Source organism: Cydia fagiglandana, chromosome 14 (assembly GCF_963556715.1).
Source record: "Cydia fagiglandana chromosome 14, ilCydFagi1.1, whole genome shotgun sequence".
In the NCBI taxonomy this organism is placed as follows: Eukaryota; Metazoa; Arthropoda; class Insecta; order Lepidoptera; family Tortricidae; genus Cydia; species Cydia fagiglandana.
Window position 1 is genome coordinate 13133744 of NC_085945.1, and position 25175 is coordinate 13158918.

The window sequence follows — 25175 nt, forward strand, 5'->3', positions numbered from 1 at the left end:
AGTGCAAGGGTCCTCTTATTACTCTAACCTGGTTAATGGGAACTTGATAGGATATTGAAAAGATAAGACCAAATATATGACATGCAATTTAATACAATTCGCTAACTACTACAATGCACTCCGCTTTAGGGCGGGCGCTGCTCAGAATACAATCGGTTTCTCTAAACTGTCGGCGGTTATGGGGTGACACTATAGTAAACCTTAATCTACGATCGCGAGATGAACGAGACGCGGAGTCTTGGCCAAAACCTGGGATAAAAGTCTAGTGCACTCACGGGTACCGAACGTAGCTATCATCCACAGGCCCGCTGGTATTTAACGCAGCAGGCGGATCGCTGACGGTGGGCGACGGGCGTTCCTCAAGCTCCGGCTTTGGCAAGCCCGGGCGAGAACAACCCGCGGCGCTCAGGAGTTCCACAAGAAGAACCCGCGCGATGAGACCTTGGGGTCGTTGGACCGCGGCAAGGCTGTCCGACACACGGCTCGCGGGTCAAGGCCGTGCCCTACGGCTTGATGGTGGCGCCAACGTGATGCGCCTCGGAGCCGATAGGCCACGCAAGTGAAGGGGAGGCCTGTGTGAAGCACCTCGGGATCGCCAGGCGGCACGCAGTCCACAGGCCTTGGAAACTGCGCCCTGCGGTGAAAACCAGCGTCCCCACGACGCTCAGCACATCAGGGAGCGCGCAACGGCGCTCGGAGCAACACGACCGTCGGCCATGCTTGCGCTCGCCGGCGGCACGGAAAGCACTCGGTGGGCTACGCCCTTATCGCGCACAACACACACACACACGGCGCACTTTACATATATCCCAATCTTCCACCGGCCAGGGCAGGCGGCGGAAGGGGGCGAGGCGGTTTATCTCGATATTCAATTAGGAGCTGTATAAATGCTAGCGTGCCCCAGTTCCAACTCCCCATCCATCGTCGATTCTAGAAAAATCCCCCAGCCCTCCGTTTCGATCCATATCGACGCATCAAACGTCAAACCAACTTAAAGCTTTTCCAAATCATATGACTCTCGAAAAAATATCAATGCTCATTAATACTTGTAATATTTTAAGTGGTTAATAATAATTACTAATAATTATATTTCTATCGTACGTTTCCTACCTTGTTTCATTCAGAATACCTTCTTTCCGATGCGGTAACTAAACGCATAGTCTACTCTCTGACAGTTCTCCTGTCAAAATTTCAACCTTTTCACACCTTCATATTCACTATTTATGTTTCATAAAAATTCCGAAAATGATTCTAAAATACTAATTAAATTAGGAAGTGACCTATTTGAGCAGTTGGGGTAGACCAGGGGGATCATTTTGATATGCATGAAGCCAGGTTTGGTTCAACAACCTCCGCGCAATTTGGGTGACAAGTTCCGTTCAAGTGGCATACTCTTTAGACTTGTTTCTTCGAAACCAGCTAACCAGGAGGCAGGATATGCTAAACAACCTACAGCTGAGAAGGTACATTATAGTTTTACATAAGTGTCATACTCTGGTGTATGTTATTTTGTTGGAAATGCGACAGTCATGTTGTACCGGTTATCTTGTATGGAAAAGCATGTATTTATCCTAGGCAAATATGTAGCATCGCTACAATATCCCCTCTCTCGGCAAAGAGGTTAAGCGCCGCTTAACCGAGGCAGCCGGGGTAACCGGAGAAAAAAAAATCTTTTCCCAAAAAATCATCTGGTCCAGTAGGACGTTAACTATACATGCGGACATATACATGTGCTCTATATTTATTATCGTTTGACACTAAACCTAGATTTATTTATTTAGTATGCTACTTAATATGTATCTTTACTTTACCTATGTTATGTTCTAGAACTATAACGTAGACGTATACCTCTTAACACTATGCTGTGGTCAGATCATGACTATCACGTGTTTCACATTAGAAATCACAGCGTGTGGCCACCACACTGTGGTTTCTGCTACTCAACTTAAAAATATAACCTAGATTTCCTTTGAAATAGTCTTAAGTTGTATAATGTAGTCGCTATAGCTAATAATGAGCTAACTCTCATTTTGAGGCTAATTGATATCTTTTAATGCTAACAAAAATATTAGTTATCTTTGATTAAGCTAATTTATTCTAATTAATTAGTATATTACATGTATTTTTATTCCTAATGTAATGCTACCTATTGATATACTAATAGTTATGTTTTACTATAGCATGCTCTGCTATGCCTATATTCCTACAAATACAAAGTCACTAGTACCCTAATATAATGTGGTTACTAGTTGGTAGTTTTTATTTATTACTTATACTAGCAATAGTGGAAGCTACTTGTAACCCGCACTTAAATCAAACTCCAATATGCAGCCAATGGGCTTGCATTAATTGAAAAAGAAAAAACTTGGTTTTCTTTTCCATGTCCTACTTAATGTATTATATCCACCATAATTGAGTCACCCTGGGCCCTTAGGGTATGTAGTTACTTATAAAATTTGATTTCCTAGGAAATGCTTGAAACAAATGTTGACCAGTTGGGTCAAAGAAGCATGTATGCTTGAAAAAAAAAAGAATGGGCTAAATCTTAGTATGCCCTAATAATATAAAATAAATTGTTACGTGTGACATACACCTTGTGGGACTTTAATTATGTCCTTGACATGATACTTTCCAATTTTACCCGTTTCTATCTCCTGAAGATCATATACGACATCCGAATGCTTCTTAATGACTTTGCATTTCAGGAAGCGCGGTGCCAATTTTGCGGAGAAGAAGTGTGCTGCATTTGACTGTACAAAATTACGCCTCCATACGATATCGCCTACGCTTAGCCGCAGTTCCTTACGGCGCAGGTTATATCGTACCGCGTTTTGTTTGTACGCTTTGGTCAAAGCACCAGTGACGCGCTGGAAGATATCTGCCATCTCGTTGAGAGCAGTTGCTCTGTCGGACCGGTTGGAAATTTGGAGGTCGTCTAACGAATTTGGAATACCGCCCCTAATGGAATGCAGCATGCCATCCGTCATCATCTCTCGCCCCTTTGCCAACAAGAATGGTGTATGCCCCGTTACAATATTAATAGTGCTATTCAAAGATAGCTGGATTTGCGGTAGGTACTTGGACCAGTTCCTTTGGTCTTGTCCTACTAAAATAGCTAGGCAGGTCTCAATAGTTTGATTAAAGCGTTCTACTGTATTAGATTGAGGTGCGTAATATGCGTTATAAAATATCCTTGGTATTGAGTGTGTGGCACAGAAATCTTTAAATTGTTTACTTTGGAATATTGTTGCGTTGTCGCAGATTAAAACACATGGGATTCCCTCTTTATTTAAAATTTCTGATTCTATAAATGTAGTTACTGTTTTAGTTGTTGCAGTTCTAAGTGGGTGAATCCAACAATATTTTGTAAATACATCAACTATAGATAGTATGTAGACGTGACCAGAATATGATTGTACTAAAGGACCTATTAGGTCGATAGATAGAGTGTGTATAGGTTTATTAACCTTTTTCTGGTTTGTCATGTGCCCATGTGGAGGCTGATTTGAGTGTTTGTATGCTTTACACTTCTCACACGTGGCCACATAATTTTTCACGTCTGCATACATGCCTTTCCAAAAATAGTTTTCTTTAATTTTTGATAAAGTTTTAAATGTGCCAGGATGTACTGTTAGTTTTTCATGATTTTCTTTAATGCATTCTGGTATTAATTCTCTAGGCAAAACTATTTTCCAATTATTTTCGGTCTGTAAATTTGATATTGGTTTTGAATATCTAAATAGTACTTTATTTTTTATTTGATAGTTTTTATGAAATACTGGGTTTGTTTCTACATTTTTAAATAATTTATTATACCAATTATCTTTAGAACTGCAACCTCCTTCGAATATTACTGCCTCAATACGTGACAAAACGTCTGGTACTACGTGCATGGAGCCTTTTTTATGTCTAATTTCAAAGTCAAAACAAGATAACTGCATTGCCCATCGCGCCAAACGACCTGAAGGGTTGTTTAGCGTTTTGAGCCATTTTAGCGACATATGGTCGGTGACCACCACAAAGCGGCTACCTTCTATGTACGGTCTAAAATGATTTATTGAGTCCACTAATGCTAGGAGTTCACGTTCGGTTGTGCTGTAATTTCGTTCGGTTTTCGTAAGCAACCTAGAATAAAAAGCTACAGGGTGTTCTATACCGCTCAATTCCTGAATAAGTACGCTCCCGATGCCGACGCTTGATGCATCTGAATGGATCTGGAATGGTTTGGAAAAATCAGGGCAGGCGAGCACCGGAGCCTGGGTGAGGGCTTCTTTAAGCGCTAGGAATGACCTCTCTGCTTCCACTGTCCAGTCTACGGTGTCTCTACCCTTCTTCTTGCCAATTAAAGCTGTCATCGGGGCTATGATAGTTGAAAAATTTGCCACGAATCGTCGGTAATAAGAACAGAGCCCTATAAATGCGCGTAGTTGCTTAGCGGTTGTTGGGCGCGGGAAATTTTTAATGCTATCTAGCTTTTGTGGATCTGTTAGTAGACCTTGTGAACCGACTATGTATCCAAGGTACCTAAGCTCTGATTTACAAAATTCGCACTTACTAAAATTTATAGTTAGACCTGCCTTGCTTAAAGCTTGAAAAACGTCATTTAAAATAACGATATGCTCTTCAAACGAATTGGTGGCTATGAGAAGGTCGTCGCAATATGCAAATATCTTCTCGCCGTATTTATGGTGAAAAAGAGAGTCTACCAAACGTTGTAATTCACAGCCCGCGTTCGAGATACCGAACGGGACGCGTTTAAATTCAAATAGTCCGCGGTTTGGTACCACAAATGCACATTTTTGACATGACGTGCCGGAGCCGTCGACGTTGTCGGAGTCACATAAAGAAATTTGCCAGTAAGCCGCCGACAAGTCGATTGAGCTTAAATAACGTGTGCCACGTAAATTATCTAAAATTGAATTAATGTATGGTACAGGATATGAGTCCTTGACTGTGACGTCGTTAAGTTTTCTGGCGTCTAAACAAAATCTCCAGGAACCGTCTTTTTTTGGGGTCATAACAACGGGGTTAGACCATGGTGATTTAGATGGTGCTATCACGCCCAGCTGAAGCATCCGGTCTACTTCGTCATTTAAAGCCTTCAGTTTAACCGGTGAAAGCGGATGTTTTATTGGTGGCCCCGTTGTTGTGATCTTGTGCTCTACTAGAGATGTTTTACCCAGACCTCGCTCCTCTGTACTGATTGACTTAAATTCATTTATTACTTTGTCCAATTGAATTGATTCGAGACGGGAGAGATCATGTTTTGGCACTATGGCACATAATGTTTTTAGTGACTCCGGCCTAAGTGATGTTTTCCTTTTTAGAAGGTGAATATCTTTTAATTTAAAAATATCTATTAATTCTAGTGTCAATATAGAATCCATGCCAAAAATGAAGTCATCAGATACTTCTGGGATTACCATAAACATGATATTATAAAGCATCCCTCTGAAATTGATTGGTAATAGGATTTTACCTATGACCTCAACGACAGAACGGTTTGCACAAGTCGCAGTTGTAGTGTAATTTATTAAATTAAATCCTAAGTTTAAGAAATGTTTATGGTAATTGTTCCCTATTATACTTAAATTTGCTCCTGAGTCCATTAGACCTGTATATATTCGTTCTCGTACCTCAAAATCAATGTAAATTCGGTTATCTCCTTCAACCGCCTTTACACCAGGAGTCACCGCACCTAAATATAGTGTGTTTGATATTGTTTTGATGGCTCCTGGTCTATCTAGTTTTTTTGGACATTGTCTGCTTCCGGCGCTGGTCTGCCCTTGGCAGGATTACATTTGTGGCAAGTGCTTGTAAGCACATTTTTCTGACCGCACTGAAAGCAAACAATGCCTGGAATAGTGCGGCATTGTTGGTATGAATGTCCCGATTTTTTACATTTTTTACAAGTAAGTTGGTTGTTTTTATTATTTACCTGTCTTTGTGTATTATTGCTCTTGAAATTTCTCTGATTATAAGTTTTAATTTCGTTAATTTGTTTTATTTGTTTTGTTGTTTTGGAATTATTTGTAGACCCAGGTAAGCCTGAATAAGCTTCAAAACGTTTGCCTATAGCAATAAGATTTTGGATGCTATTCGAGTCGTCGACAGCCAACAGGTGCCCATATGATGGCAAAATGTTATGTTTAATTATCTGCAGTAAGGTTGTTTCCGATAATTTTGTTGTCAGCCGCGCATTCATAGTTTGCATCTCCAATATATAAAAATGTAATGACTGGCCTGGTGATTGTCGGTGTTCTCGAATAGTTTTTTCTAAAGTATAATCATTGTCTATTGATGTAAAAAACGATCTGAAAAGATCTTGCAATTCCGACAACGAGGAGACTCCGTCGCGTATGTGCCTATAGTAATCTAAGGCTTTACCGCTTAGTAAATCTGCAAAACATTTAAGCACTTTGCGCTCCGGAGTGTCTCGGCTACGTCTGTAGTCATCAATCCTAAGGAAGAAGTCGGTGACATCTGAGTCACCTGAAAATTTCAAATTCCACGACCGCAAATGGTCCTCGCGCAATACATGCACGATGCGTTCTGTACTGCCTGTAGTCCCCGTCGTAGGGGTTGTAGTGACTGCCCCCGTTAAGGTTGAGTTGGTTTGACGGACAAGGCCCGGAGCCCCCAAATATGGTAAAATAGACTCTAGTGGTTTTGGCGTGGATGGGCCGGGTGGGTGGGCGTCTGCAGCAGCACCCCGCGGTCGTGTATTGACATACGAAGGATTGAATCCTGTTAATTCACGAGTAGTGGTGGGGGGTTTGCCTTCCCTCTCACCTGTGTCATGGAATTCGTCCCCTTCCTCGTCCGACATGTCGGTAAGATTGCTGCTTTACTTGTGTCAGGGTGTGCACCTAAGTATTATAAGCTAATAACACTTCGGTAGATATACGAAGTATTGAAGTAAACTACCACTATGCTCTCGACTGGAGCGTGGTAGAAAAAATAATTTGTGGCTAAGCGCTATGCTAACTATTCATAGTGTAGCCTAATAATAATTACAATAAATAATAAATTTGCTACTCTGTCACAAGTAAAGTTACAAATTAAATGATATTGTATTTTTTTTTTTTCATTGTCGTATATAAAAAAATGATATTGTTGTATAAGAAATAATAAGGTTTTTAAGATGTCTAAATGATTAATGGAAGTGATGCCTCGGATAAGATCCGCAGTAAAACATTTCACCTTTGGAGTGCAAGGGTCCTCTTATTACTCTAACCTGGTTAATGGGAACTTGATAGGATATTGAAAAGATAAGACCAAATATATGACATGCAATTTAATACAATTCGCTAACTACTACAATGCACTCCGCTTTAGGGCGGGCGCTGCTCAGAATACAATCGGTTTCTCTAAACTGTCGGCGGTTATGGGGTGACACTATAGTAAACCTTAATCTACGATCGCGAGATGAACGAGACGCGGAGTCTTGGCCAAAACCTGGGATAAAAGTCTAGTGCACTCACGGGTACCGAACGTAGCTATCATCCACAGGCCCGCTGGTATTTAACGCAGCAGGCGGATCGCTGACGGTGGGCGACGGGCGTTCCTCAAGCTCCGGCTTTGGCAAGCCCGGGCGAGAACAACCCGCGGCGCTCAGGAGTTCCACAAGAAGAACCCGCGCGATGAGACCTTGGGGTCGTTGGACCGCGGCAAGGCTGTCCGACACACGGCTCGCGGGTCAAGGCCGTGCCCTACGGCTTGATGGTGGCGCCAACGTGATGCGCCTCGGAGCCGATAGGCCACGCAAGTGAAGGGGAGGCCTGTGTGAAGCACCTCGGGATCGCCAGGCGGCACGCAGTCCACAGGCCTTGGAAACTGCGCCCTGCGGTGAAAACCAGCGTCCCCACGACGCTCAGCACATCAGGGAGCGCGCAACGGCGCTCGGAGCAACACGACCGTCGGCCATGCTTGCGCTCGCCGGCGGCACGGAAAGCACTCGGTGGGCTACGCCCTTATCGCGCACAACACACACACACACGGCGCACTTTACATATATCCCAATCTTCCACCGGCCAGGGCAGGCGGCGGAAGGGGGCGAGGCGGTTTATCTCGATATTCAATTAGGAGCTGTATAAATGCTAGCGTGCCCCAGTTCCAACTCCCCATCCATCGTCGATTCTAGAAAAATCCCCCAGCCCTCCGTTTCGATCCATATCGACGCATCAAACGTCAAACCAACTTAAACCTTTTCCAAATCATATGACTCTCGAAAAAATATCAATGCTCATTAATACTTGTAATATTTTAAGTGGTTAATAATAATTACTAATAATTATATTTCTATCGTACGTTTCCTACCTTGTTTCATTCAGAATACCTTCTTTCCGATGCGGTAACTAAACGCATAGTCTACTCTCTGACAGTTCTCCTGTCAAAATTTCAACCTTTTCACACCTTCATATTCACTATTTATGTTTCATAAAAATTCCGAAAATGATTCTAAAATACTAATTAAATTAGGAAGTGACCTATTTGAGCAGTTGGGGTAGACCAGGGGGATCATTTTGATATGCATGAAGCCAGGTTTGGTTCAACAACCTCCGCGCAATTTGGGTGACAAGTTCCGTTCAAGTGGCATACTCTTTAGACTTGTTTCTTCGAAACCAGCTAACCAGGAGGCAGGATATGCTAAACAACCTACAGCTGAGAAGGTACATTATAGTTTTACATAAGTGTCATACTCTGGTGTATGTTATTTTGTTGGAAATGCGACAGTCATGTTGTACCGGTTATCTTGTATGGAAAAGCATGTATTTATCCTAGGCAAATATGTAGCATCGCTACAGTAGTTGCGGAGATAAAGGGGGGAAGACGAGTGACCCTATAAGGGTTCCGTTTTTTCCTTTTGAGGTACGTAACCCTAAAAAGTGGAGAAGAATAAGTCGGAAAGCGGATCCTAGAACCCGAAGGATGATGCTACTGGTATAACCACTAAGATGAGAGGGAGAGAGAGAGTACCTGCAGCATGACGACGTCTCTGTCCAACATCTCGGCGCGGCACTTGACGTTGTGGTAGAAGTACAGCTGGTTGAGCAACGCGAACCCGTTCCGCCGCCACATGCCGGCGTGGACCTGTGCGATCATGGCCATCGTTCGCAGCACGGGCTCTGCAATAAAAAAAATACGATTACTTAAGGATTATTTTAAAACATGTGGCTAAAACAAAAGAAGACTGCTTCAGAATCCGTGGCGTGTTGCGCGTCATTTGGACAGAAGCCGTGTCGCGTCTTCAATCTGCGCTAAAAAACCGACTCATAACCATTGACGTATATATATATCTCTGGACTGGCAATATACGGGCAATAAGAATGGGGCATGAATGGCGCCAGTACAGCGGTGTGACACCGCTACAACGCGATTGGTTGATGAGTTCGCATCTTTCGCGCGATTTGTCGCAACTAGCACGATTGGTTCGAATTCGTGAGTGACACCGCTGAACTAGTACCATTTTTAGGGTTCCGTACCCAAAGGGTAAAACGGGACCCTATTACTAAGACTTCGCTGTCCGTCCGTCCGTCTGTCTGTCACCAGGCTATATCTCACGAACCGTGATAGCTAGACAGTTCAAATTTTCACAGATGATGCATTTCTGTTGCCGCTATAACAACAAATACTAAAAACAGAATAAAATAAAGATTTAAGTGGGGCTCCCATACAGCAAACGTGAATTTTGACCAAAGTTAAGCAACGTCGGGCGTGGTCAGTACTTGGATGGGTGACCGTTTTCTTTTTGCATTTTTTTCCGTTTTTTTTTTGCTTTATGGTACGGAACCCTTCGTGCGTGAGTCCGACTCGCACATGCCCGGTTTTTAGTGCCCGTAAGTGGCCTTAGATATATGTCAATGCTCGTGACAAATCGGCTGACGAACAGCGCGTCGCACCGACCATGTGATATATGATAGACAGCCGTTCTGCGGCGGGGTGCGAACTGGCTTGTCATTCTCATATTCGTTTATCTCGGTATATGATATAAATCGGCTCAGCATACATTATACAGCCTATACATTTGAGAATCTCACCAATAAGTTCCTCAGGCGGAGGCTTCGGTCGATCCTGGCGGTCGAACTCGGGACTGTGGTAGTTCAAGCCGTGCTTGTGTAGCGACAGATGTAGACCGGCCAGGAACCGGGACAGAGGCCGGTGGATGGAAACGGGCTCGGTAGACACGTCGTAGGGGATCACTGAGGCCGATTGGTTACCGAGTTCTGAAAAATTATAAGTCTAACCATTTGACAGCTACAGACGGCTATGGCCATCATCGGAAAGTCTTGCCACGGACGCCAACGACGGCTGTAGATGTCAGCTTGGCCAATGCAAGAGGGTGTTACGCAGAGCTCCGTAAAGTTCAATTGCGCTTAATAATGGCGATCGCCTGGCGTCCGGGGCACGGCATATTACTTCGCTGTCTGGCGTTCAAAAGGTTAATAATGGTGTAATTTATTTGACGATTTTGAACCTTATCTAGTTGCATTAAGGTTCACAATGTTATAGGGCCTGTGCGCGTGGGAGGGTCTGCTTATGTGTGCCAATGTCAAGTTTAAGGTTTCAATTTAGGCAACAAGTAATCGAGCAACACCAGGGAGGGAGACGGCATTCGTACTATTTCCCCTCTGCCGAAGCATAGGTACAGTCGCTATCAGATATATCGGAGCGGCCAAGGTGTTCACAATATCTGAACACGCACTCTAACGCCCTGACGTGCTATAGAGGCGTGCTCAGATGATTGTGAACACCTTAGCTGCTCCGATATATCAGATAGCGACTGTACAACTGTACCTATAGCGATGCGTGTAGTTACTCATCCGTACACAAAAAGAGATCGAGGTTTGCAAGATTTGACGTGTCAGTTTCTATGAACGTATTTGTGTCGTCATTACAGATTGGATTTTGTATGTAGTGAGTGAAAAGTGCGACTGTGTGCATGTTTCCCCCACATAAAATCGCAGAATAATTTGAGATATCTCTCTTTCCGACACGTCGGAAGCCGGCATTGCTCAAAGCAACAAGTACTCACGCCCGTTTCGTAAAATTTTCAACCAAGTTAAAATCGACTCTATTTCCGACACTAAAAGTTAGAATTTCAGTAGCACATTTTGGATTGTTTTTGTTTTGCTTTTTTTTTGTATGGCTGCCATATAGGCTTGTTATATACCTTTAACTTGTCTCGGCTGGTAGGTAATAGTGTCAGCGTGGCGGCGCAACGCCATGCGGTACGCAGAGGCGCACAGCGAGCGTTCCAGCGCGCACCATTCCAGGGATAGAGTGATGCTGTGCGCTAGTTTCACGTGCAGGTTGAAGGCGGACTCCCATTCGGGCTCGTACTCCATGTGCTGACCCACCTGTGAACACACGTTTAGTTAGATTATATCTGGGAGACCGAGCTTTGCTCGGAAAACGTATAAAAACTCAAAAATGCGCGTTTTCCCAGAGATAAGACCTAGCTAGATCGATTTATCGTCCCAGAAAACCCCCATATAACAAATTTCATCAAAATCGTTAGAGTTAAATAAACAAGAATTGCTCGTTTAAAGGTGCAAATGGCAGGCCTATGGTGGATGTATTTATTTAGGGGTCACTTTGTTTCCCATAAAGTTTTAAGCTTCGAGCAATACGGAAGGGAGGCGGCATTCGCACTATTTCCCCTCTGCCGAGGTACAAGATTCGCGCGTCAATTTAATCTAGCGCGGGTAATAAAACTAGTTGCACTTGGATTTTTCACTAGACCGAGTCCAGACGCGCGCGTGAACACTGCTGCACAAAAATGCCTGTTTGCTCGGTTTTTTGCTATAAAAAGAGGTCGGGGACATCAAATTTACAAAAAGAAAGTGTTACATTTCACATGTAATATTTTTTTTTACATATCATACGTTTAATTACATTTAAATACAATTATTATAGTTTAGTCTCAAGTATTTGTTGGATTTATCGATTTTGCTCGCTCAGTACAAATTGCGGATCGGTCGAGCGACAAATCCGACTTCTCATCTCTCAGAATACAATGACATACTTCAACGAAAATGTGTTAGTGTGCGTGTTGTGACACTAGTCACTCGTCCGTACACAAAAAGAGAACGAGGTTTGCAAGATTTGTCTTTGACGTGTTCATTTTCTATGTATTTGTGTCGTCATTACAGAGGGCCTACCGCGAACCACGTTTGACGTGTTGCCTCCCTGTCACACTTACGTATGAATTTACAAGTGCCATAGAGAGGCAACACGTCGAACGTGGTTCGCGGTAGGGCCTCTGATTGGATTTTGTATGTAAGTGTGTGAGAAGTGCGACTGTGTGCACCTTCCCCCCGCCAAAAATGGCAGAAAGATTTGTACGGTGAGATATCGCTTGGGCCCCTCTCTTCCGACGTGTCGGAAGCCGGTGTTGCTCGAAGGTTTTAAGTCATAATTGTCATATTATCGTTAGGTTAGGTTTGTTTTATGGCAATCCTGAAGACTAACGAAAATACATTATGACTTAAAACTATTTGAAATAGAGACCCATTTATTTATTTATTTAATCACTATGATGTATTAACGGTTTACCAGGCTAAGGGATATATTTATCCCACATACGGCACTTCAAACATGTGTTCTATTCGCGACGAGTAAAACTGACATTCGATGGTCATTTTTGAACTGGTAAGGGGTTAATGCAATAACATGCATCAATCTTATGAAGGCGTCTAATAGGTCCACAGTAAAAAACGGTACAGTTGCGATTTTGAATAATTTTACGGTTTAGACTCGCTCCGAAACATGTCGCGCGAGTGACTAAAAACAAGTGAGTCTAAACCGTCAAATTATTCAATGTTAGTATGTCTCACAACAGTTTAAATTCGAGTACAGTTGCGAGTTTTGAAACGCTAAAAATTTTAAGTCATAATGTATTGTTTATCCGCATTTTCATTAGTCATAATTTGTTTTTTCTCAGAAACGCGTAACGTTTCAGGATTGCCATAAAACAAACCTAACCTAACCTATCTACAGGATAACCTTACGAAAATCCTGTAAAGTTAACGCTTTCAGAATTAGAACCAATGATAATCTGACAATCATTACATTATGACTTTCAATAATTATGTGAAACTAAGGGATCCGAGAGTAACAACAACAATTTTTTGCCAACTCGAACTATGTTAGGTAGTTTCTCACCTGTCTGACCACCGAGTCCATGCCCTGCATCATCACCAGTAGGTTCAGCATCAGAGACAGTCCGTGTAGGAAGCCCTTCCTCAGGTCGTCATCGAAGCTGGTCGGCAAAGAGCCCAGCAGGTATTTCACGTCGTAAAGCACGAACTGGGCGCGTTTGAACGCCATGGAGACGTGGTTGCGGTCGAACTCCAGGCGACCCTGCGGAAAAAAGGATTAATTAATTTATTTAACATTTTAAATTAGGCCCATATTCACCAAGGAGGAATTTTGGCCGAAGAGTGTCAAGTTTCGGCAGTTCCGCGGCCGGCTCCCTGACACTGCAGGGTTGCTAATGCATCGCAGCCATAATGTGTTTTGTAGTGTTTAATTTATAATATGTATGCTAGTTTTAAGGTGTTTATGTATGGGCCACTAGATGCCTGAAATAAAGATTTTCATTTGATATTACAATTGAATACCTTACAGACTAACATATATGCATTTTTATAAACTTAAAATATTAAACACCATTTAGGCGACAAAACGGCGTGTCTCCATTGAATCGTCTGGTCTTGTGTCGGATTCGGCAGTTTGCCCCGGAACCATAAACGAGTTGAAGAGCACGTAGTGGCGCGATCGAAGCTGGAACACCCCCAGCGTCTAGCCGGTCTTCTGGTGTACATACTCCACCACTTCAGCAGCCGTGGCGGTGTAATGCAGGCGCGACACATACAGCGCCTTACTCGGTGTAGCAAGTGTAGCAACCCGCAAGCCAGAATGAACTAGTTCGGCGTTAAGTGTAAGTACCATAGTTGTCAATTAGTCACTTTCCAGTTTCCACGAGGCGTAATATAATCTGACTCTTAAATCAGAATGTTAATGTAGGCGGAGTGTACAGTTGTACGGAGAGAGACGAGTTAGAGTGAGACGGTACCTTGCTATTGATCCGTCTGTTGCACTCGCTCACGAACGTGTTCATGACTACGAACAACGCGTCATGCTTGGCGATCAGATGCTGCGCTAATGTGGGCGGAGTGTACAGTTGTACGGAGAGAGACGACACCGAGAACGAGTGGTCGTGGTCGTCGCGGATGAAATCCTTGAGGATCGAGCCTGGAACCGAAAATTAATGTCAATTCACTAATTTTTTTTTCAATCATTGACCTCGTCGGAGGTGGCGTGACGAGCTTGACGCCTTTGACAGAGACTGGTGGAAGACTTCAGGGAATAGGGATACGTGGAGAAATAATAGGGAGGCCTTTGCCCAGCAGTGGGACAATATGGGCTCATTATAAAAAAAAAGACATTAGTCGTATTGATAAAGACAGAGACTCTTCTTCTTATAATGACGAGTAATTCAATAGGTAGAGAAGGGAAATCAGAAACTGTAAGATTGTATAGGTAAATTTGTACTACGTGACAATGAGGCCAATTTTGGAGATAAGAAAATGATAGTAATATAAAAGGAATTAGAGTTAGACCAAGAAAATCATAGAGTAGGCCAAAAGTAAAAGTATGGCGCCATCGCTCGAGAAGATGGCACCAAACCTTTGGTCTAACCACGAGCAGATGGCGATACTTTTTGACATGTAACAAATTTAACACATATACGAGAAAAAATAAGGATCAAAGTCAAATGGCGTTCTAAAAGTTTTAATCATTGCTGTCGAAAGATGGCAGTAAACGTATTGAGTGACTACATAATTTACTTTAACAATATTCCTCTAGTCTAAATTCGTTTTGGTAGTACTTACCGTAGTTCTTAGTGAACAGTATAGCCATGGTCTTCTTAGTAGTATAATCCATGAGCGTAGTAGCGATGAGCAGCCTATGCCACGCGGTTCTAGCGGCCTTCCACGTCCGACAGTCGTTCTGCATAACGCCGATAACGCTGCCGATCGTAGCTTATTGTTAGTGTACTTACCATAGTTCTTAGTGAACAGTATAGCCATAGTCTTCTTAGTAGTATAATCCATGAGCGTAGTAGCAATGAGCACCCTATGCCAAGCGGTTCTAGCGGCCTTCCACGTCCGACAGTCGTTCTGCATAACGCCGATAACGCTGCCGATCGTAGCTAAGTGTACTTACCATAGTTCTTAGTGATTAGTATAGCCATGGTCTTCTTAGTAGTATAATCCATGAGCGTCGTAGCGATGAGCAGCCTATGCCACGCAGTCCTAGCGGCCTTCCACGTCCGACAATCATTTTGCATCACACCGATAACACCGCCGATGTGTGCTTACCATAGTTCTTAGTGAACAGTATAGCCATAGTCTTCTTAGTAGTATAATCCATGAGCGTGGTAGCGATGAGCAGCCTATGCCACGCGGTCCTAGCGGCCTTCCACATCCGACAGTCGTTCTGCATCACACCGATAACGCCGCCGATCGTAGCTAACTGTACTTACCATAGTTCTTAGTGAACAGTATAGCCATAGTCTTCTTAGTAGTATAATCCATGAGCGTCGTAGCGATGAGCAGCCTATGCCACGCGGTCCTAGCGGCCTTCCACATCCGACAGTCGTTCTGCATAACGCCGACGGCGACGCCGCCGCCGCCGCTGAGGGAGGTGGCGCCGATGGGCCCGGCGTCCTCGCCGAGGGCGACTAGGGACACCGCCAGGCGGAGTGAAGGCTCTTGCGCTACGAAGTTTTGGAGCCTGGGGAAAGTTTTTTTTGTTATGGAGCTTAGAGTTGGATTCGTTAGTTAACATTTGTGATAGATAGGTATCATCAAAGTTTAATTGGACTAGACATACGACTTTCATAAGTCTTAACAATAAAAATAAAATCGAGTATAAATTAAATATATTTCTTGCATAATTTAGGAGAAGTTTAATTTTTGAACGTTAAACGTTTTATAAATAATTTTATCAACATTTTTCACTTTGTTTTACGAGAAAGAAAAAGAAAAATGTGACGTTTTCAAGGTACCACATTGTAGATTGTCGATAAGGTTGATTTTGAATTAAGCCTATATGGAAATAGCGCCTATTGACAACCGACAATAAGCATCCTTTTGGTTGAAAAAGGCACAAATAAAGACTTACCATTGTAAAAGCTTCATGGCGAACGTCTGGTGCGCCAGCACGTGCGCGTGCATAACGAGGACCTTCAGCGCGGGGCCGGTGCGGGACGTGAACCTTTCGAACATCGCCGTGCAGCTGGTTAACATGGTAACACCGCTCACACAAAACCGAGCCCAAGAGCGTACGCCGCTATCGACATTGGCTACAGTGATCTTGACTAAACGCATTTTGACATCCTCTAGCGGCCCACCATACAAGGAAAATTGGCAATCGAATTTGAATCAACGGTATTAAAAAATAGAGTTGAATTTGTTTTGTTTTAAAATCGAACGAAACGAAATAAAAGAAACTCTATTCCATTTCATTAAGATTTAAATTTCATTGGAGGTAATTTGTACTAGTATTAGGACATTGAACCCCAAGAGGTTATAGGCCGACAAGAAATTGTAGAATAAAGACAACGGGTTGCACTCCGGGAGTGCCGGCAGAAGTGAAAACTAAATGACATTGTAACAGTTTTTCGATCAGGTCACGTGTCCGTCTTACGAAGCATCTTACGTCTTACGCTCCAACGAGTTTAACATTTTTTCCCCATCACAAAAAGTGCACAGCGCCGCTAATGAAGTTTTCACTTCAATTATTGAAGGTGCCACTTCCTACGTAAATGTCACATTTTTGACGTAAAATGCTTAAACGTGGCAACAATTTAGTATGGAATTTTTTAGTTCCATTTTATTTCATTTCTACTATTTTATGTCGCACTATACTGCCCTGCTAAGCCGACTGGCGTTATCTCAAAAGAAAATCCATTGCTAATTTATACTTTAGTTTCTATAACTGAGAATTCCATTTTCAAAATCATTTGTTTTTGAGATAGCGCTTTTCAGCTTAGCAGGGCAGTATAGTTTAGTTATGCAATTAATAAGGGGTTTTTAACCGGTGGTCCGCGGACCACTGATGGTCCAGAGACAATTTAGGTGGTCCACAAAGTTTAAAATATCTCTATCAAAATTATAAATGATCACTTGTGCAAATGTCGAATAGCAGCCCTCGTAACATTGCCATCAAAGTGAACATCATTCAACTATGAAATAACTCAATCGGTCACGTCTGGTCACATTTTCACTAGTTTTTCTTTGGTATAGCTTTGGAAGCCAAGATTTGGTATCACTTGGAATATCTTTTAACAAAAAATCGGCTTCCTAGCATATCCAAAAGCTTTTAGGTCAAGGCGGAGGATATTTCCCACATGATATTGAACTTTGTTTCAAAGTAATAGGGTTCAGTTTTGAATATCTAACACCCGTATGCCTTATAAAGGGCTAAAAGAGTAACGTCGATAAGTGGCATTTTTATGGAATTCTTCTTTGTCGTATTTGATGGCAATGATACGCTCGCACAGCAAGGAAAGTATGCAGATTAGAGTCAAGCGAAAGAGGCTTAGTTAGAGAGAAACTTACGACTAATGTTAGTTACTAACTACAATAGAAGTTACTCGAAAATAAAAAACAACCTGTATCGGAAGGTTTTAAAATTGTAGTCCATGTTTCAACAAAATTAATAATTTAGGTCGATTTCTGTATGAATATGGGGCATTACAATTCTTTTGCTTTGTTTTGCAACAATAAGTACATATTTTAAGATTATTGTAAGATTTTACTATTGTATGTACATATGTTAGTTTGTAAGTTATGTATCTATGGGCCTTAGTTGCCTGATAATAAATGATATTTGATTTGATAATAAGGCACTGGTCCCACCGCGAGCTAGTAAGCTATGAGCTATCGGCTATAAACACGAACAAAAGATAAGCACTCCCGTGTAAATAAAAGAGACGGCGATATTTATAGCTCACCGCTGGGCGAGTAACTATAAATATCGCCGTGTCTCTTTTATTTACACGGGAGTGCTTATCTTTTGTTCGTGTTTATAGCCGATAGCTCATAGCTTACTAGCTCGCGGTGGGACCAGTGCCTTATATTAATGTGTAAAATGTCCTATTTTCATACAAAAAAAAATCTAGATTGTTTTCCACAAATGTATGTTTTTTTTTTATTATACCAACACTATTATCTTTATGTGGTCAAGCTAATCTTCAAGTGGACCGAAGCTATCGGATATGATATAAACAAAAAACGCTAATAAAATTAATAAGATAGCTACGGTCAGGGGTGCGTCTCATTAAATATTTGATCTTGTAATCCAAGCAGCTTGCCTTATATTGGGAAGATACTTTCATTGCTACAAATTTTAATGAAACGGCCCCCTAGCTTTCGGTTGTTTTCACATTTGGGGCACTGGCAGATCAGAAGTAAACACTGAATAAGTGTAACATGGTGTGACATAATGATAGGTAATGAGTATTATTAAGTAGAAACGCTTTATAGATACTTTTGCAAAATAATTGAGATTATTTGAAAAATGTTTATGCCTCTGTCAGGGGTTTACTTATTGTTATCATATTAAACTTTACGAATTTATTATTATTTATATAGATATCTGCAAAAGTAAATTTAAAGATTTCTGAAGACCCGTCAGCAATGCAACGTTCTTTGTATCAAAAATACATCGGCTATTAATGTTTTTTGCCACTCTTGTAGATAAAATCCAATTTTCTCATCAGTTTTGAGCCGGATTGGTGAAAATAAAATTATCTTGAATCCCAAGAAAATTGCAAGAGCCCACGGATCACAAGGGGCATTCCACGAGACTGTCGCTTACATAACGCAGTTCTTCTAATACTTCTGGAAATGCTGAGTAAGCGATATTGGGTCAGGTAATATTTCATGACGGCTAACAAATTGGTAGTATATTCTCGAGATTCACGTATTTTATTGAGGTAGCTGCCATACAAGGCAAAAGCGTTATGTAAGCGACAGTCTCGTGGAATGCCCCACAATCACAAGCCCGTTGAATTTCGTAGGGTCAATGTATGAAATTCTTTGTGCTCAGCTTTCTTAATACATATGTGACGTTATCTATGAAAAGGGAACTTATTGTCGACGCCGCTTACGCCATTATTAACGATGCTCCGATATAAATACAATGCCGCGCGACGCTGTGCAGCGTAAGCGCCATCGACAATAAGGTCCCTTTTCATAGATAATGCCCCATGTAAATATCTTGTAGAGATAACAGTGTGACTCACATCTCGATGTCGTTCTTGAGCTTGTCGCAGACCTGGAAGGAGCTGCACTTGACGAGCGCGCGGCCCTCGCGGTCAATGAGCGACACCAGCTCGACGGCGTCGCGGTGGTTCACCTTCATCACGCGCGTCAGGGTCGTTATCACCTGCCACAATAACGGAGACAATTAGCCATACCCATAGACTAGGAATCCTCTAGAGACTAGGTGCGGGGGACGAGGTGAGCGAGGTAACGTGCCGTGATTGGTCCGTTCAAAGACACGGACGTCACACAAAGACACTTTCGACTCGATAATGGAGTAAAACTACCGTATTTGTGGCAGAGGAGGTAGAGTTAATATGCTCAGTCTGGAGGACAGAATAAAGAATAGTACTAGGTACAGAAGGTTCACTCTCTTACAACGCGTCTATTATGACATCGGTCATATGTCAGGGTGGTTATCACCTGCGACAATAAGAGACGCAATTAGCCATACCTACCACAAAATAAATAAAAAGTACTAGGTACAGAAGGTACTCTCTAACGCGTCTATTATGACATCGGTCATATTATGTCAGGGTGGTTATCACCTGCGACAATAATAGAGACAATTAGCCATACTTAAATTAGGAAATTTGACTATAAGCATTAAGAACCATGAAGAAATCTTTTGCTTGTAGTATTTTTAACGGACGGTGGACGGCAGACGGCCTAGAGGGCCAAGTCCAACGAGATGGTGTGACCAAATATCCGCCCAGATGGACATCATACTAAGCGACGCTTTCCACAAGGCAACCGACAGGGAGAAGTGGAGAGCTGCCATAGGAAAAATTAGCAAGCGGAGTCACGATCCTCAGCAGTGAGGGACCGACATAGAAGAGAAGTATTTCTTACTGACCTGTTCAAACGTGTGCGTTTCGTCGTTATAAAGTACTGTGCAGTAGCAGTCCGGCTGGTCTAAGATCTGCAGCGGATCCCGTTCTCTTTCAGCATCTTTTAACCTAGAATAATATAAATAAAACATAACTATAAATTACAATACAAAATAAGTATATCATTTGATATTAGCCAATCGCTTTTCGGTAGAGGAAAACATTGTGGGGAAACCGGACGAATCCCAATAAGCCCAAGTATCCTGTCTGATTTTGAAGCTCATCAGTCGCTTTCGTAAAATCTAGTGCCAATTCCAGGGATTAAATTGCCAAAGCGGACCCCAGAGGAATAGTTAGCAACAATAAGCAATTAAAGAGTATGTGCCATGAGTTGTAGTTGACAGTTACGTTTAAATACCGCAATTTAATTATACGTTGAAAAACTAGATTAATCATTACTATTATAGTTCTCATTACTGGGTTATTTTATGTTCATGCGTAAAATGTATTAGAATAAACAAAATTGTTATGTGGAACTAGACGAACTAATTTGCACCGGGGCTCGTATGTTTCTAGATTACTTTTTGCTTCACTATCTCATTGGGCAACTGTTATGATAGCTGTACCGTTATTATTTATTTATTTAAACTTTATTGCACAAAACATATACAACAATGTACAAAGGGCGGACTTAATGCCAAATGGCATTCTCTACCAGTCAACCATAGGGCCAAACAGTGATATCTACAATTGGTGCAGAGAGATTGGTATTGGGTATCAATCAATAAATAAAATCACAGGTTATGTTGTCGCTCTTACCTTAACTCGTTGGGCAAGCCGGGCGCGTGGTCAAGCGTGAGCAGCCTGAAGCAGTAGGACAGACAGACGGACGCGACGGTCTTCATCCGCTCTATAACTTCGGGACTGATGCTAGTTTGTGCTTGTTCCTCGTCATCGGGGCCCTGGAAGTTTTATATTAATTCAGTTTATTCAATATAACAACAAAATATATGTGACTAAATTCTACGCATTCGATCAGGATGTAATCTAGGATTAGTAATCAGCGAAGACTTTGTATTCCGCACAGCTTATTTGGACCTTAAGTCATAGCAATAAGGTTGAGGATCAGTTAGCAGTGTCATACGTACCGCGTGCAGCTCGCAGAAGGGATCACGTTTCCATGCTTCAGTGTCACCGCAGTCGCAGCACCCGCCGCCGCCCGACTGTCCGATCTTGTACTTGTGGTATTTTTGCGCGGAGTCTTCGTATCCACACAGAGCGGTTGGACCTTAACTCATTGCAATAACATTGACAACTGGTTAATAAGTCATACGTACCGCGTGCAGCTCGCAGAAGGGATCACGTTTCCATACTTCAGTGTCGCTACAGTCGCAGCACCCGCCGCCGCCAGACTGCCCGATCTTGTACTTGTGGTATTTTTGCGCGGAGTCTTCGTATCCACACAGAGCGGTTGGACCTTAACTCATTGCAATAAGGTTGACGACCGGTTAATAAGTCATACGTACCGCGTGCAGCTCGCAGAAGGGATCACGTTTCCATGCTTCAGTGTCGCCGCAGTCGCAGCACCCGCCGCCGCCCGACTGTCCGATCTTGTACTTGTGGTATTTTTGCGCGGAGTCTTCGTATCCACACAGAGCGGTTGGACCTTAACTCATTGCAATAAGGTTGACGACCGGTTAATAAGTCATACGTACCGCGTGCAGCTCGCAGAAGGGATCACGTTTCCATGCTTCAGTGTCGCCGCAGTCGCAGCACCCGCCGCCGCCAGACTGCCCGATCTTGTACTTGTGATGCCTGTGCGCGGACACTTTGAAGCATTCCACGCAGAGTACGCATGTGTTGTCCATGCCTGGAAGAAACGACTCCGTTCACACATATTCCGTGCAAGATCTACGGGACGCAACAGACAGGGCGTTAAGCGTCGCTACCTTCTAATCCCGCTTAATATGAAAACGAAACCATCGACACGAGAAGAAGACAACTCCGTTATCATTAACCGGCAACATTCCTGCTGAGGAGTCAAAGATGAAGAGGAAGTTCAAGCCCAGGCCAGACGGGACAATTTTTTCGCCAATCTGATTAAATTGTCGGATCAAATCAGGCCGTGCGGACACAACCGCTAATTTGGCTCGCCGATTTCGCCAGCCGATTATGACTGATATTACTGATAAAATGGAGGTGGGAACGCAAGAATACCAATTTGTGACGCAAGTATTTTCGTTTTGCAGCTTTTTCTTCAATCAAAAATCACCATAAATCTAAAATTGGTGATTAAATTGGAAATTGACGCCAATTTAATATCATGGGTACAACTAAACGAAATTAATAACTAGATTAAATCTAAAATAGGCCCCTGAGGCATTGTACCACTGTATATATATTGTATGTAAATAGATAATTTTTGCAAATTTAATATCTGATCAAATCGGTCGATTTGATCACCCCGTCTGGACTGCACTTCAAAGAAATTGATTTCCACAATTCGGAACGACGCGTAAATGCAAAGGGGTCGTCCAGAAATCGTGTGATCGTTTAGTGGGAGGGGGGGAAGAAAAATCGCGGGTAGTAACCTGCCACTGCAGTTCAAAATACAGCAGTATTATTGAATACTGACCACACTCGCGGCAACTGTAAGCCGGTTCCCCTTGCTTGAACACCCGCCCGCACAGCGTGGAGCGCCGCGGGGGCGGAGGCGCCGAGCCCTCGCTGGAGCCCCATATCAGTTGCTCCAAAGGTTGGATGAGCAGTTTCGCTGCCAACTCTTCGTCGAACGACCAGTCTGGAATTGACAAGTATCGAATTGTATTTGTTAAGTTTAGTACTTCTTTGGCGATGAAGAATTTGTACATAGAATAGAGCATTACTTTCATGGTAAATTATGTAGCCTCAGTAAATTTACTCCCATCTTTCGAAAGTCGGCAGTCGGTCGAAAGATGGCAGTAAATTTACTATGGCTACATAATTTACTTTGACAATCCGCCTTTCAAAATCTCTTTGATATAACTAAGTATTCTCGCATTGAAAAAGGTATAGTAAGTTGTGACGTTCCACAGAAAAGGTACCTTATGGCGGATGGGACTTATGTCGCGTAGCGCCGGCGTCAATAAGAGCGTAAGCACCAAGAGCCATAAGGTACCTTCACCCGTGGGACGTCACAGTTAGTGATAGTGATCAACATACCCAAACAGCTCCTGTTAGGCTGCGGCGAGTATATCCTAGGCACGGTCACCCGCCAGTGGTCCTGGAAGTGCGCCGGCGACAGCACGCCCTCGGCCATCTTGGCGCGCCACAGCTCCACCACGGCGTCCGCCTTCGCGGGCAGCGTGAATCTGGGGGAGTCGATCATCACTTTCACTCGAGGCATTATTGGATTGAGATGTGTAGACGCACTTTTCATAAAACTCTACTGTGGCTATGTTATTCAGCCTACGATACGTGACGTCATCACTTTCAGTCGAGCGCAATATTGGATTCAGATGGGTTAGACGCACTTTTCATAAAATTCTACTGTGGCTACGTTATTCAGCCTACGATACATGACGTCATCTGCACTTTCAGTCGAGGCTTTACTGGACTGAGATGTGTAGACACTTTTCAGTCTATGAAGTACTACTGTGGCTATTATTCAGCCTACGATCGTGACGTTCGGCTGTGATTTCCGTCTGTGAATCCTACGGATGTTTGCTTGATGGTTATTTGGCAACAAAATCTGATAATAATAGCAACGATACCCGCCTGAGTGGGTATGGATTTATGGTCGGTCTACGGTTCGAAGCCACTTCTTAGAATTATTTTATTGTATATCACTTCAGATTGATACACGCCAGAACCTTATTTTGGTTTGAGATATATAAAACTTGTACTTTTCTTCAATTTGGCCAAAACCAACGCAAAGCAGTTTTACCGAGAGGAAAACTTGTAGCATACCGCAGCATATATATGTATTCATCGCTTAAGTTGTTATGTTTATAAATGATGTTTGCGAATATACACAATGTTGAGCCGTGGAAGATGCTATTCTGTCTACGAGTAAGTGTCTAGTAACATAAATCACATTTTTATTACTCTATAAACAGTGAAAAGGTGGACCGTCATCATGTCGGCGAATACTCAACCGAGTATGTGTAAATGAATGAGCGCTTTGCACTGTGTGTTCCTTTTGGCTCGCTTATAGTATCATTAAACACAGATGTTGTGTGAGTTTCGTCGATCCTTTCTTTTCTTTGTTTTCATGAGGTGATTGTGCGTTTTCGTGTGTTAAATATCATTCGCTTTTACGGGATTGATGTTTATGCAGCGAATTGACTGAGGTATGATACTAATGTATATTCAGACTTTAATCTAGATGGAAAACAAAGAAGAAATGTCACACAACTGTTGACATAAGTTTAAACAAATATCACATAAAACATTTGGATAATACACCAATGCAGAATTCAAATGTGAATGACATTTGGACAATGGAAGTAAGTCATCAAAACAGCAGCGAAAATGGATTATCGCAACCCACCAATGAGCAGCCTGCATTTAGTTGTAGCATTTGTTTTACATCACCCTTGAACTTTGATCAGTCAAAGGTCAGATGCATCCGTGCATTACTAGCTTAGATCATTATTTCGCCAAATTTTCTATTTTATCGAATCAAAACGGTCGACCGTTCACGGCTATTCGCTAGGTGTCAAACACCCATGGTTTGAAACGCACGCACAACACAATTTCCTCGGAAAAAAACGGTGTATTTTTTAAAACTTTTCGCATCACTATAGGGTAGTTTTTTAAAGACGTGTGTCGCGAATGTAAACAATACATGTACTGGGTAGCTTGGCGAGTGGCCATAGGCGACAGGGTTAGGCTATTAATATAAAAAATAATGACAACCAATCAAGTATGCTCGATTTGATAACATGGTTTTTAATCAATACGGTAGGGCCGTCGCAGACAAGAAAATGAATATTATAAAAAAAATCGTGTTTTTATAACATCG

The 25175-nt window shown here is 42.5% G+C and overlaps 1 protein-coding gene across 1 annotated transcript in view; it reads right to left on the reverse strand.

Moving 5' to 3' along the window:
• The window catches only part of LOC134670772 (E3 ubiquitin-protein ligase UBR1), a 59616-nt gene that overhangs the window by 18469 nt on the left and 15972 nt on the right, over nt 1-25175 (reverse strand). Inside the window, exons 3-15 of the mRNA XM_063528585.1 lie at nt 23372-23520; nt 22806-22970; nt 21886-22040; nt 20990-21132; nt 20197-20299; nt 19322-19464; nt 16195-16308; nt 15554-15804; nt 14081-14259; nt 13168-13365; nt 11174-11360; nt 10041-10226; nt 8980-9128 (exon numbers count right to left, since the gene is read on the reverse strand). Of these exons, the coding sequence (XP_063384655.1) occupies nt 8980-9128; nt 10041-10226; nt 11174-11360; nt 13168-13365; nt 14081-14259; nt 15554-15804; nt 16195-16308; nt 19322-19464; nt 20197-20299; nt 20990-21132; nt 21886-22040; nt 22806-22970; nt 23372-23520 (2122 nt within the window). The remainder of the gene's footprint in view (nt 1-8979; nt 9129-10040; nt 10227-11173; nt 11361-13167; nt 13366-14080; nt 14260-15553; nt 15805-16194; nt 16309-19321; nt 19465-20196; nt 20300-20989; nt 21133-21885; nt 22041-22805; nt 22971-23371; nt 23521-25175) is intronic.